We start from the raw sequence: 15467 nt of genomic DNA on the forward strand, positions 1-15467 counted from the left end.
TGCTAACGAGAGCTGTGATGAGAATGGCGGTTTGGGGTTTTGAAGAATTTCAAGATTTTTGCTCTAAATTGCTCTAAAAAACACATTTTAAAACATCCACATCATTATTGAACAGAAGCTGTGGGTTTTCTGCGAGGAGGGAAACCGAAATAAGTCTCAGTAATTTTGAAAGGAAATTTTGGCTGGTGGGTGGGCTGCCGGGCAGCCAGGAGCCCTGTGAATCCTGGTCGAGCTGCACGTTGGGACCTTGTACTGTTACGGCTTTGCGTGGTCCCAGCACCCTGCCCACCCTCCAGCTGGACTGCGGTGGGGCAGCCGAAGACCAGGACTCCAGGGGTGTTTCCCAGGTGGTATGGCCAAAGCGATTCCAGGTATTTGTCAAATTCCAAGCGTGCTCCTCAAAAGAATATTGTTCCGGTGGAGATTTTTTTTTTTTTAAAGACTTTCATATTAATTTTTAGCCTAGTTGCTCAAGAAGCTCACAGTCGGGGGTACTCCCAAAGCAGATCTAGAAAATTCTTCCTGAGACTTTTGAAAACGGCTATTTTGTCTGGGTGGCTCCTGGCCTGATTTTCCGAGTGTGGAGGGTTGATACTTGTGAAAAGTCAGACGCCTTAGAATTGTCTCACAGGATCTAAAACTGCTATCCACTTAAAAAATGTCAGCCTACGTGTACCAGCCATCCTTTAGCCGGTATTTTGCTGACAGTAAAAGAATCCTTAGAAATCAAAGTCCTGCTACGTGTGGTTTGTCTCTGCGATTCTGCTGACGTTACTTAATGACTCTCGCTCTTCTGGGGGCTTTTCCCTTACACATCATCATGTGAAAGTCAGATTTGGTTTGCAGATATTCTTCACAGCAAAACTTGCTGGAACACGGACTCCTAGAAAAAAAGTGTTTTGTTCACATCCTTAATTCAGGAATTACTGTATATCTTTTGGTGCAGAAAGTTTCATTATATTTCCTACTTCCTTTGATTATTTACTACCAATGTCTCATTAAGTTGAATGCATGCAATGATAACTAAGGGATCTACAAATATAAATGAGAACAAAATCATTTCTCGGTCCAGGGTGTTGGACCGGTCTGTGATTTTCTACTCTGTTGATATTTGTAAAGTCATGGGCCTTTAGGTCTTTAAAGGAAGCTGAAGAGGTGATGAAATAACATGAATCATTTTCACGTGCTGAGTCTATCTACCTGTGATGAGTCTGTTGTTCCCTAAATCCAGACTGTACGTGACCGACTGGAGTTCTCGGGCATCTCGAAGTTTATTTCAAAGCGAAATGTGTTTCCTGCAGAACACATGCAGGGGCCAGTGGCTCTGACAAAGCCCTTGAGGAAAACCAAGACTTATTTGTATGGGCTGATCGCTGTGCAAGTAGCTATTCTGCCACCCAGACCACAGCTGATGTGGCAGATGAATCTGCTCTGCACCAGGGGCATGGACCAGCTTGAGTCAAGTGATCTTTAACTGGAACCAAGCCATCATGAAAGGATCCCTAGGAAGAAGCTGATCTACATGACCGATCCCTTCCTGCCCATTCTGCCATCCGTGTGAATATAAAAGTTGGAAAATAACGATTTACCAAACCTAAAGAGAAGATTTGTCATGTCTTAACTACTGATGTCAACCTGCAGTTCTGTCTCCTGAAAATCCTGGATGTCTCAAGAGCAGAAACGCATCTCTCCCCAAACTGCAGAGATCCGAGAAGCGCAACGGCAGCTCCTCGGAGCTCCTCAACGCTACTGATGTGCTGCTCGGCCGGTGTGAACCGAGTCTTACAAGCCAGCTCCCTGCAAATTGGCCGGCAGCGCAGACCAAGTTAAGCTTATGTGCATCTATTATATACGTCTGTGTGCGTGCCAAACCTGGACAACATTTTGGCTGGCTTTTGCGGAGCTGGCTAAAGAATTTCACCACTTCCTTTTTTGTTTTGTTACTGCCCTGACAGTCTTTCTAGCAAATGCTCTATTTTTATTTGACATATATGCACATGCTCCATTTCCGTGTGTGTGTGCTTAGGAATATATTCCCGCTCCGCCTTGCCCTGCCTTGGAAGGCTGCTGCTGAGGGTTCCTCCTAGCAAAATGCAATCTCGGAAGAAGTCCAATGAAGTTTAAAATGCTGCACAGCAAATTTATTACTGTTGTTATAGGCCCCCATTCAGGAAAGTATTTAAGTATGTGCTTAAGTCCCATTGAAATTGTCAGGACTTAAGAACACGCTTAAAGTCAAGCATGTACTTCCCCTGAACTGGGATGTATTTCAGCACATGCTTAAATGCTTTCCTGAACCAGAGCCACAGTCAACAAGAGTGTCCTGTGATACACAGGACTTGGGCTACAAGATTTACTTCTTACTTGAGACCTACCAGCGCTGCTCGATGAATATACGCTTCACAGCTTGCCTCTCCGTTGGTGGCACTCCAAATAGCTTACTGGCTTTTACATTTGGACAAGAAGTTGTGAAAGAAACTGGAAAAAAAATGATCCTTACGAAAGCAATACCTTGGCATGTCTGATCTCATGTTGCAGCCAATGATTTTTCCCTACAATGGAGATTTGTGCTATTGTGTGTGTGGTATAATTACTAAGACAGATTTTTTTTTTTTTTTTTTAATGGCACAATAAATAGGATATTTCCTGGCCTGCTTTGCGTTTTGAATAGGATTTTCACTTCCCCTTTGGGTCCTGAGCGTAAGGAGAGTAAGTGTCAAAAGGCAGGCGCTTTCCCAATTTTAAAACAGAGAGGGTGTAACCATGTGTAATGTGAGTCTCGATTTTGATTGTAGGGATGATGAAATCAAATCCCTCCTTAATCCTTACTGGGAAACATCGAGGTGAGTTAGCCTGCCTGCTTTTGCTGACTTGTTAAAGTCTTTCCGAAAAAGAAATGTGTTTTGGTGTCATCAAAAATATCTTCCTACTTTACCCCAGAGATTAGGAGGCCACAGGACCATTGTGCTCAATACAATGAAAAATGAAAGGAGAAGGAGAATAGATAAAACCAAATATATTATTTTCCTGGAAAAAACACAGTGCTTTCTGATATGCGACTCCTTCCAGCGCTGCCGTTTTTAAGCTGGATGCTTAGTCATCATTAATGACAGTATATTTCTTTAAACCTGCTATATTTTGGGAATAACTGGAAATGAAATTTGCTTTTTCTTCCTCCCTTAAGGTTAGTTAAAATAACGTACAGTTGTCTGTGTGCATTGCAGTCACTGTGCGTGTACCACTTGGAGTCTTTTTGGAACAAGTGAGGAAATTTATTCCAGAGTTATTTCATTTACAGCAAAGTAGTAGCTTGAACTTGAGAAGCGCTCCCTGTTCGTGTCGTTCAGCTGTGCTGTGCAGTGGTTGGAGGCTCTCGACACTGCTGCTGCTTTACAAAAATATTTGGCACAAGCTCATAAAGTCATTGAGACTTTTTTTTTTTTTTTCTTCTACCCCCCTGAAACCCTCCTAATATTGTTCCTTGGTTAATGTGGCAGTACATCCCCCCACTTGTGCACACAAATATCTTTAAGGTTTAATTAATTCCTTAAAAAGAGCTGAAGTATTTAAGGAGGAGCACCTTATAAATAATAAAGGAGAACATCTTGTTCATTCTTGCCATTGCTCAGATAGAGGCAAGCAGCTGGTATGATGGTGGGGTTTTCCTGATGTGATGATACCGAGTTCCAGGTCAGGACCTTGCATCAGTTAGTGTGAAGGACCTAAACGGCTGGAGGTTAAGTAGAAAAGCGTCTTTTTTTAGTAGCTAAACTAATAAGGGTAGGTTTGTGTGAATCAACAGGAGCAGAAGGTGATGGTTCCAGGATGGAGCAAAATAATTCGCTAGCAATTAGGCCTCCACGGACTCCAGGCTTTTCTATTGCTGGGATCCGCATTCGTCCCACCTAAATTTAGACACTCATCGGATTCAGTCAAAGTAAAAGGTGGCCAGATTCATCTTTTGGGAGTGCATCCCTCCCTCGTCCGCAGAGGAGACCTTCCCTTAGGCATCTCAGTTACACTTCAGTGAGACGAGCATTGCCCGGGGAGTCTCACCCAGCAAAGCCTTGAATCTGTTTTACTCTTCCACAGTCACTCTGGGAATTTGCCTTTTCAGGTGAGGTCCTTCTCCATAGGGAACAGGAGGGACTGCTCATCTACAGGGAGAAGGTGGCTCTGAAACCCTTTCACAGCTTTGGGACTTCAAAAACTCTGTTTCCTTCATCCTAGTGCCCACAGAGCCTCAGGTCTATCCCTAGTTGCAATCATTAAATCAGAAATATTCGCTGTTACTGGCAGGGAGAGTGCATATATCATCAACTTGCTCCTTTTTAAAAGTGATCGATGATTTTTGCTGTGCTTCAGGGAAGCTACGTGAGAAAGCTTTTGTGCTCATTTGTGAATAACAGCAGGGATAAATGGTATTTCTCCGGCTTGTCAATTATTTGTTCTTTTCTTGCCATCCACTGTTTGAGTTCTTGATCTTGATGAAGGTATTATTGAATTCCTGCATTTCCGAGCCCTTAACCTTGGACAGATAGATAATAGGCTTGTATTTAGACACTACTGGGGTGCTTTAAGCAAGCTGTTTTTCTTTGAAGCTTAGAGTGACTAAGCCTGGGAAGTTCTCTGTTCTTCCTCATCTCCTCCTGGTAGTTAATAGACTTCACAAGGGATCTCGAGACACTCTGATAAGCCTTTGAAGTTATTACCTACTAAGGTTTTGCTCTTTCCGAGTGCTGAACATTGAATTACTGACTGCTGTTAGAAGCGAAGAGAAAGGATTCACAAAACCGACAAAGCCTTGCCTATAATTTCTGCAGAAAAAGAGCTGAATTTAACGGATAAATTGTGTTGCTGGGGAGATTTTGATTCTGTTCCCTCCTCTGTCACCAGTTTGCCTTGTGATTTGTGGTAGCGTTTTCAGTTATGCCAGTCACATGAGATCAAAACCCATGAGTCAGACTCCACCCAAATCATGAGCCTGGCTTCCAGATCCAGGAGCTTTGAACAGAGATCATGCTGTACTTTTTCTTTAGTTTATCTTTCATTTCTGGAATTTCCTCTGTCTATTCCCAATGTGTCTCTGGCAATTAATGTTTGCCACTCTTTTGAAAGTGTTGGGAAGATATTTTGACGTTTTAGGGCAGTTGGAGGCCTTGTTTGACCTCCACAATTAACTTTATTTTTAATGTCTAATTGAATCTCATTTCTTTCAGACTGCACATCTTTCTCCTGTCTCCAATGACTTCTGCATCCCTTTTAACCTCACATGACCCATCACTTCTGTGTCTTCATTGCCATTCATCTGCTTTGTTGCCCCAATAATCCTCTCTGGTCTTGAGAGGCTTTTTCACCATTGCCTTGCAGGATGGAGACCATGTAAAAAGATGCAGAACCGGGTAACCCTTAACCTTTGGATGAGAATATATAAGGAAATGGTCTCCCTGAGTCTCTCTCATGAAAAAGGTGAAATTCTTACCTGCAGCACAAGAAGTGGGTGATGAGGACAGGCGGGAGACAGAGACCTGCAGGAGGGCTGGAGCTTTGCATGTTATTGTGAGACAAGACACCTTTGCTAGCAAGGTATTGGCAGGACTTGGAAAATCAGGGTTTTACACTCACTTCGAAGGGAGTCAGGTGAAGAGTGAATCAGACTCGATGGAGTTATAAGCCACAGTAAATCCAGAGGGGGTAAAGATGAGAATCAGCTCTTCTGTCTGCACGCTTTTGCCCTCTAATTCAGTCGTTGGTCTGGTTTTCTTCAAATTTTGGGTTTGTAATATATTGTTTGTAGAACTTAGGTAGCCAGCTCCATTATGAAGGATATGGTTATGATTGAGATGGTGAAAAAGCCAAGGGGAAATTTGGTGTCATATGGCCGTTTTCTCCTATAGCATTTGCCTCTTTTCAGGCAGCGTAAGAACCCTTTTCAGGAAGGGTAAGAAGTTAAAAGCTCTTGGCAGTGGTTTAGCAAGCCAAAGCCAAAGCAATAAATATGACTTTGCAGTAATTATTGCATTCAACACGGTGGTGCCTGGTATTCCCATGGTAACATTGTCATTGATTTGCCATTAAATTTGCAGAACAGAGCGAAATATTTAATTAATAAAACTAGTTTTGCAAAACTAGGCTATTCGCACCTCAGGCAGACAGAAAAATGCATCTTCTCTGGCTCGTCCTCGTGCCACGCCGCTCTTTCACCCATTGTTTGCTGGTTCTTGCATACGCCAGGTGCCAGACATACTGCAGACCTGTCATTTCAGGTAAAGGTGCAGCCAAACTGTACCCCCGCTTTCAAATACTTCTAGAGTCTGAGTGTTTGAAACTGAATCTGAACCCAGAGAAAAACTCTTTACATAGCCCTAAACTTTACGATAGGTTGTCTCCAAGCCTGGCATCCACACTCTCTCCATATTTTGGTGGATGGGAAATCTGGAATTTGTTTTTAAACCCAGAATCGTCAAAAGCTGCGTTCAAGGCATGAGAAGGATTCATGACGCCTACCGGGAAATCTTTCAGCTAAACATTTCCCGTGCGAGGCCTGAACGCGTAGCAACTGGACACATCTCAGAATGTTTCTAGTTGTGCTGTGAATGTTTCACAGAACTGCAATAATTAGGAGCGATTCCTTCTTTAAGACAGAGAAATGCTACCTCACAGCTTGAATATCGATGATAAAATTTATGAGAGCAAACAGAGTAATATAATATTTTCTCCAAAGGAAAAGGGCATGTATTTGCTTAGCTCTTTCATCAGCCGTTTTCGGACACACACTGTGTGCATAAAATACAGTTATGCAACCCATGTGGGTCAACAACAGAAGGTTGGTTGCTTCACCAGGATTATAAGCATCCTTTAAACACAATGGTACCACAAATTAAAATGGAAATCTATCAAAGCCATTATCGTCCTGAAAGCTTTGGCCACAAGGATAATTATTGTGGAGGGATGTTGTCCTTGGACACAGCTTTGGCTCAGTTCTGCTAGTGTTATTTGTATTCCTCCGTGGCTCAAAGTCAGAATTTGCATGGCTAAGGACCATAAATTTTTAGAGGAAAAAATAGGCTGTTTCCTCAATGCTAACACTAGCAGTTTTTTATTGTTTTGTAGTGGTTTGTAGGCAACTCATTAGGTACTAGAGATAGGAACAGACTGAGTGCGGTGGCTGAAATCTGCCGTGAACCTTGGAAGGATTCTGACGGAGATTTCTGTCTGGATCTGGTTGTTTGTGTCTGAGGTTGTTGCTTTACTGGATGTGAACAAGAACGAGTGAATGTCTGGAGTGCTTGGGTTTAAATCTAGATCCGAAAGTCCACATTTTGGATGGTAAAACAGTGAAGCAGATCTTGAGCTGATAGAAGCTGCAGTCCACAGATTTAAATAGAGCAGAAAACCTCTCCTGAGTTTTGTAGCATGCCCTTGAAGCAGGCAGTCCTGTAGGGACGAGGGTCATGGAAAGAATACACAGTCTCCTGGATGTTGCTTGCCATCGGCGAGGGACACTTCTCCTTTACCCAGAGCTGCCCTCAGGAAAGGCACAAGGTTGCCTTCTCAAGCTCCTGACGAAGGCTGAGCGCTGGGCCAACTCCATTCTTGTGTTGATGATAAACTATATTAAATAGCAGGCACTGTCGGTTATTTTTAAACTGGTTATTTTTCTTTCAAAATCCAATTTTCCGTCTTGAGGGAGGTAAGTCACTAACAAGGCTGAAATGTATTTCTCTTCTCTTCCCGTCCCTCAGGCTGGTATAGATGGAGAAAGCATTGGGAACTGCCCCTTCTCCCAGCGGCTCTTCATGATCCTGTGGCTCAAAGGGGTTGTGTTCAACGTCACCACTGTTGACCTGAAAAGGTACAAATTGTTCAGTTTGATTGAAAATAGTTACATGATCCAGTGTTTTCCCTATGGGAAGGCCCCACTGAAGTTCAATCAGATTTGTATCTGGCCTAGAGAGTCTGTGGTGCACAACAAAATTGTTAGGATTCAGGTTTGGGTTTGGGTTTTTGTTTTTTGTTTTTTTTTTCACTTGTGGAATGTTTTTATATTAAACTGCGTGCTTGGGGTAGTTTCAAAGTTTTCTAACCGCAAACTACAGACAAAAAGAGCAGGGCAAACAACTGATTTTGTAGGAACTATAAATATCTGTGCAACTACCTGACCATAAAGATTAGGGATTTCATGACTTTTTCTCTCTCTGCAGAAAGCCAGCTGACCTACACAACCTGGCCCCTGGGACCCACCCACCTTTCCTGACTTTTAATGGAGAAGTCAAGACAGATGTTAACAAGATTGAGGAATTTTTGGAAGAGACTCTTGCACCTCCAAAGTAAGAACTTGGGATTTTTTCAGTCAATATTCCATTTCCTGGGAATGAAAGCTGTCCTAAGAGGAGTTCCTAAAAAGCACTCCCTCCTACGATCTTTACTTACAGGAGTAGTATTTATTTATGAAACTTGCTGGCTTCAGTGAGATGACTTCCATGTGTGAAGGTTACTTGTATGACTAATAACTGCAGAATGTTTTCTCTGTACACATTTCAGGATGCCCTTGTATGCAGAATTAAGGAGACCAATACTAGAAAATTTTTGTAGGGGTCTGGTGTCCACATTTTACAAAGCTAAAAATAACTTGGAAGAGATGCCCAGAATTGCCACACGGAATATCTGTGCCAGGAAAAGCATTTTACAGCGAGGTTTCTGAACTGTATGGTATATTAGAAAGGTTGGAAGGGGAACTGATTACAGAGAGGCTCTGGAGGCAGAAGAGTGCTCACTATTCTCGTCAAGAAATGACAAGAGCCCACGACTGGAAGTTATAACCAAACTAATTCAGATGAGAAATAAGGCACAGATTTTTTTCAGTATTGAATGATTAACCATTGGAACAAGCTGCCAAGGAAAGGTTTAGATTCACCAGATATGCCTTAGTTAGTCAAATGTTTTGGACTCAGTACAAGGATAATGGGGGAAAAAAAAAAATTGTTGGCTTCTGATTTGGACCTTAAAATCTATGAATCAATGAAAATTGGCTTGGTTCCTTATGGAGCGTTTTCCCTCCAAGTGAATCAGCAGCTACAGGCCAGTCCTGAGGCAAGGGATCAGATATTTAAATTTTCTATACTCTGGTCCAAGACCACTGAAGTCAGTAGGAGTCGTTAGTTTGTGTTGGTCTTTCAAATCGATGTATTCCTTTGCACCAGATGTCTATAAAAAACAATTCAGAGACTGAAAACTTTATGTTCCTTCAGCTGGGTAATACTAACATGCCTTGCTGTTACATCCTGGAGCGCATTTTCAGCCTAGGGAGTTAGACACGACTGCCATTCATAATAGAGCGAGCTGGCTGCCAGGCTCCCCTGCACCTTCCTGGAAATTTATGCTTCCTTCTGATTTAAGGCCGCTGTATCTTGGATCGTGGTAACATAAAGCATCAGCGCAATTGCCTTTGTCGTGAAGCCATCCCTGTGTAACTATGCAAACGCCTGCCTTGACAGACACAGATATTATTAAGAGGGACATGCCAAGCTGTCGTTTTGAGATAAATGACAGCGTTAATTGCGGTTCCTCGTACAGGGCTTTTTTCTTTCCTCTTGTAAATTGTATTTGTAATCATCGCTATGTTGCTGGTAACAAGATGTTGCTCTCCACACTGCCCCTCCCTTTCCAGGTACCCCAAGCTGGCTGCTAAGCACCGGGAATCAAACACTGCTGGAATTGATATCTTTTCCAAATTTTCTGCGTACATCAAAAATACCAAGCAGCAGGATAATGCTGGTGAGTAAGATCGTTACCGAATGCGCCAGGGAGTTTGTGTGCTTAGAAGTGGAATAATTTTGCCATTCTCCCACCGTTTCATTGTAAACTCTGTCCGTACGGTATCAGGTACTGCCGCTGATCAGCTTGAGATGGGTGGTTCAGTGGGCTTGATTCACATGGGCACAGCTGGATTAACTACGTCTACGCTAATAAATAAAACAGGCCACAGAGTGTTTAGTAGCCCCTCTACCAACTGCCATGACGTGGCTCCTGTCCATACAGCCCAGCTCCCTCACCAGAAGAGCATTCCATGCTGCTTGCTGGAAGTGGCTGGTGGCCCGCGCTACCCCCTCTACTCTGCTCAGGCACTGCCTAGAGGAGCGCGTGTTGACTGGACCCAAAACTGTGCTAGTACTAAAACTTTAGCAGTGAATGAGTAGGTGAGAGCAACCCATGCCCTGACCCTTCGTAATTTGTGAGATGTGGCCATCAGACTCTTGGCCCGCTTATCCCACGTTATAGCCGATTTGCTCATATAAACTGAGTTACATCAAGACATTAAACATAAAGTAATGAGCTGAAAGAAGTGGCTTTAAGAAATGTAATTGCACTCTGTAAGCTCCAGACTTTCCCTCACACGTTTGTGTGTCAAAAAAAATCCTGCTGCCAGAAGCTGGATGCCGTGCATATTTACACGCATCCTACACCGTCTTCCTGATGAAATTGCTTTTCTTCTCCACATTCCTTTCCCCTCAGAGAGGCAAGATTTCAGCTGGCCTAAGCTCCTGTTGCTCCATGAAAGCTAATGGATTTACACTGCCATATCCCTTGAGACGACCTAGTAGAATATTTGCAGTCGCTCACTGATGTACATCTTACCTTACATTACCAGTTTCACAGGCAGAGACCTAAGGCGTGTTAAACACCGTGCGCTCGTATCGTATCATTCAGAGAAGACTAGATTTTTTTCAAGTTCCAGCTCTGCCACAGATTTCATCTGTGCGATTACATTTCATCGCCTGGGGCTGACCCGTGAGATGAGAATGGGTAAATGATGATTTATATGTCAGATAAAAATCTGCTCCTTAATATTTTCGCATTGTTAACAGAAGGAAATAATTACAGTGCTTCACTTCTCAGGGATAGTAAAAAGTCATTTTTTTTTGTCTACCGCTAATGGGATGCTCAGCTACCCTCTGTAGGAAATTGTAAAAGGAAGATAAATTAAGAGTTAGACTAAATAGATGTTACAGTGAAAATAAAATGTCTTGGCCATTTACAAGGAATTTTTACGGTCTGCTCCGCAACTGTAAATCATAAATTCAGCTGTGCTGCCCCTTGCGTTCTGAAACAGCCGCGGGTGTGCGTCCACATCCATAATCCCAACACGTCGCCGCTCGGTGACTCTGCAATATGCAAATCCCTGGACTCATAAGAGCTGGCAGCTCCAGGCAGTAATAAATGGCTGTCCTAAAGGTGTCTGCATCTGGCCGTAACCAGAGCTGGAATTGAAGGTCTGATATCCGCTACTGTGAGACAAGGAATCTAACCCCGCGTAGTGCTCGTGATCAAGTCTCCGCATTTTTGCCAGCGGCGGTGCGATTAACGGGAGCTTTCCCTAGTTCGGCCTAGCAAACTCTTGGTTTAGGGACTCTGGAAAATAAAAGGAAAATGCTTCCCAATGGCAATTAAGCACACCAAGGTTATAAAGAAAATATATGGTGAGCTGCGGGACAGCAACAATCTTTGTTGCCTGTCCTCGCTCCGTTTTGTTAGCTGGTTCGTGCTCCTGTGATATCCAGACACGTTGCGATCTCTGAACGCACGGATGCTCAACTTTCCTCTTTGAAGTAGAGAAAAGCTTTTAGCTTGATTTTTTCCAGCTGGAGTGCTGCAGTGCAAGGAGAATAAAGCAGTGATGAGCAGAGTATAAGTAGTACCTACATGTTCTTTCTGTCACCGGAGTAAAGTACCTGAGGACCTCGGAGTGCTTGGGACTCTCAGTGCAGGCTTACGCCATGCGGGAAGCAGACCTCAATTTCAGCAGAGTAATTGACTTTCAGTTTCCAAGGGCTAAGCAAGAAGAGCTTTTCCCTTATCCCCGGGGACATTTAACCTACTTTCCTATCCAGTTCATCTGAACCTACAGCGGTTATTCTGAAGGCTGCTTTGGGTGGCAGATAATGAGTTAATTAAGAGGTAGCGGTGTTAGTTCTCTTGAGCAGTGGGAAGACTGTGTGCAGAAAGGAAAGGACAGCACCACTGTGTACATGTTTCCTAACGAACCTATTTCTTTTTGATTGGTATTTTTTAAAATGGCGGCACCAATCAAAAAGGGACCTGGGGCTCTATCCCTGATCTGATATTTGTCATTTTGCGGCAGATTCTGATGCGTTATCTTTCCTATATAACAGCAGAAGTAGTTGTATATAGCTCTGTAATAGCAAAAGCATTTTATAAATATAAAATGTAATTACTTAGGAGAAAGTCCCTTTCCCTGTCTCCATATGAGCAGCTGAGATGCAAAAAGAACAGAGGCTGCTGCTTGTGGTTATCTTCAATGGTTCCTGTACACCCCAGCTCTCAGATAAAGGTAACACGTGTCTCGTGGTCATCCTCTATATCGGCTCCTAGCTCCAGCTGACTGAAGTGCTGGGATTAATCTGGAAAGCCACACCAGTGACCGGGGACATCAGTTGCACATGATCAACATAACCAAATAGAAAACGACTTGTTAATAAATCCAAAATAGAACGGAGAACGCAGACCGTTATATAAAAAACAATTTTAGTTTAGTTTAGTTGGGAACAGGGGAGTGCTGAATACCAAGTAAGCTAAAGCACCGAACGTCAGGTTGTTTAAATTATGTTCTCTTAACTTGGGAGTCAGGGAGGTGAATTCGTTAATGCGTGGGATATCAGGGTGGGAGTTTGTAGCATCAGCCTATCTCTAGCTGTGAGAAGTGTGGGCTAGGTGTAATTATGTCTGATGATTCTTCATAGCACACTGGTTTAGCAGACGTCCTGAGGTCTACGTAACGTGAGCTCTCACTACAGCCTGCGGCTGTTACATCTTTGCGGAAAAGTGGCGTGAAGCGGTTGGGATAATGAATGAGATTTACGCAGTGTGAGGATACGGGATGTGAGAAATAATAAGAAACTAAAGCACGCCAAAGATAAGCCCAAGCTGGTCTTCCTCCCAGGAGGGTTTACAGCCAGGGTCACGCGACAATTTCAGACTTCAAGGGATGCCAGCGGTTGGCCGTGTCGTTGCAACATTCCCTATCCCGAGAGAGGTGGTGGGGTGGCACTGACAACAGAGTTTGTAGCCTTTTAAGTAGCTAAATGATTTTTATTTTTTTTTCCTGGTAGTGGAAAAATCACTGAAGAAAACAAGATCTGCAATTTCTTGGTTTAGTGTGTGTCCGAATTCTTGCATGTAAATGAATAGACACAACGCTACGTATGTCTGTTTGTTTCTAAGATTGTGATACCCTCTGCTGGCAAATATGTGAACGTATAAAGCAAGCAGCTTTACAATCAGGGCTGAAACATCCGCTTAACAAAATACGTTTCTTTCTATCAAGACAGTTTCCTCTTACAAATGCAACATCGTCAAAAGAGAAGTGTTTCGTAGTAACCTATCGATTTTGACAAAGTTTTCATGGAAAAAAGTCATGTTTTTTCTGGATGAGTTAAAGTTACTTTGAAGTAGAATGCTTTGACATTACAGAGAAAAATAGTATTTTTTTCTGGATTCATGCTCATTAGCCACACGCCGTTATGTTTTGTGCCTGGCACAGAAGCAGGTGATAACCTTCTTCTGTAAGTCTGGATGGCAATATGTTATTGATCAGGACTCATTTACTTACCAAAGGTATTTGGCAGCTGGGCTGCCCTGATTTAATAGTTCCCTGAATTTCTGATTCTTTTTTTCCATCTTTGTTTTCCTAACTTTTCTGTCTTATAATATAAAAACGTTGAAAGGTTTGGAACGGGCTGGTGAGGGCTGTAAGCCCAGAAGCAAACATGCTCGTGCCATATCAAAGTCCCACCACTTTTAAGCTTCTTGAAAGGGAAGGAATTGATTCCAGATTCCCAGGATGTGGCAAGCTGTGTTTAAAGAAAGTGTGTGCATTTATTATTTCAAGTCAGTTCAATTACAACGGCCTTGATTCCTTCCACCCCCCGTGTCACTCGATAATTTTATAACAGGCCTCTCTGAAGGAGTCATCTCCTCATCACGGGATTAGGTTCGCGTCGGGCCTCGGTAGGACAACTGGGTTATTCGGTCACTGGCCATTGCCACCGGGCTCCACCGCCTGTCCTTGAAATGACAAGTGCTCATTCACACACGAGCAGGGGTCCTTGGGAGAGCGCAGTGGCAGTAGCCTTAAAAATGGTTTCCTGGATGCCTTTGCTCACGTTTTCATGGCCAATTTGAGAGGTTTTGGTTGCTTAGTGATCGTTTGACATCTAGAAGGAGGTCTTGTCTGAGCACAGGGAAGTAAACCAAGATCCTGTGAGTTTACTTTGGTTCCTTTGGTTGATGCTGAGCAAGTCACTCAAACGCTGCGCAGTAACCAGGGTAGCAACAATTTATGTATTCATTGGAGGAGGATGAAAGGTAATTAGCTGGAATGCTGTGTACATATTCCGTATCCTGCTTATTATTTTTTCTTGTGAGACTGTACACTGCAAACCAAGGGGACAACCTATAGTAACCACCCATTAACCGTCCCGCCTAAACCTGTAAGTTCTTTGGCTCATAGAATGAGCCCTTTGATTTCATTTATGAGTTTAAAAAGTTGTTCTTGAATTGAGTTCTTCGGGGGCACCAGCTCCAGTGTGGGTGGGCGCATTTATTAGTAGTACGGAAGGATATTTCACTGTACGGCTCTTCAGAAGGCGCTGAGCCGGGAGACCACCAACATGATTTCATGCAGAGGAATTTCCAGCCGTCTGACCAGAGGACTCCGCTTGTCTGGTTTGGATTTACATCAAGAGGCCAAAAATAAAAGCGCATTTAAATCATTAGCTTACATGTGATTAAATGCCGTTCACCTCTTTCAGTAGCTACATCACACTTTGCGGTTAAATGCGTGAGGTGGGAAACGTCTCTCTTCACGCGCCGTGTGTGTGAGTATACAGAAGATATGCACACACGCGTATAGGGCTGGAATTAAAACCGGCCTCCATCAGTTTTACGCTGTGGAGTTACTCCTGCTGCGACGAGAGTCAGACCCAGACTGTGGGTACGTGCACGGGCTGGATGGCGAGCTCTGATCCATTCTGGAAGCCACTGCATACCTCCTTAAATAAGCGGAACACCAGTTCACTCTAAAAACTTAAGTGGAATATTTATAGTAATAACAGCTCTGCCGTGCAGACCCTTCGTGGCACCTGAGCCGATGTGCGCAGCCGGGGTAGAAGCTTCTCGATGCTGGGGGTCGGCGCCCCTTGACTGCAGCAGAGCAAGTTAAAAATGCCGTTTGAGTGCCCTTGAGTCGATGGGGACTTTTCTGTGACAGGGACCTTGGATCAGGCTCTAATGGAGGATCAATATTAGTGCTTTACTCTTTCTGCACAGATTTTCGAGGTGCCGTATAAATCTATAGGTATATATATATGTGCGTGTGTGCGCACACGCGCACGCATGTGTCTGTGTATCAACTTGCCATTAAAATTTTTCCTTCTTCCTCTTGAGTT

General features: G+C 43.4%; 1 protein-coding gene across 2 annotated transcripts in view; it reads left to right on the forward strand.

Moving 5' to 3' along the window:
- The window catches only part of CLIC5 (chloride intracellular channel 5), a 77536-nt gene that overhangs the window by 44088 nt on the left and 17981 nt on the right, over positions 1–15467 (forward strand). For both annotated transcript variants that reach the window (XM_063330635.1, XM_063330636.1), the window contains exons 2-4: positions 7746–7855; positions 8205–8330; positions 9671–9777. In XM_063330635.1, the coding sequence (XP_063186705.1) occupies positions 7746–7855; positions 8205–8330; positions 9671–9777 (343 nt within the window). The remainder of the gene's footprint in view (positions 1–7745; positions 7856–8204; positions 8331–9670; positions 9778–15467) is intronic.

Source organism: Chroicocephalus ridibundus, chromosome 3, assembly GCF_963924245.1.
Source record: "Chroicocephalus ridibundus chromosome 3, bChrRid1.1, whole genome shotgun sequence".
Taxonomy (NCBI): Eukaryota; Metazoa; Chordata; class Aves; order Charadriiformes; family Laridae; genus Chroicocephalus; species Chroicocephalus ridibundus.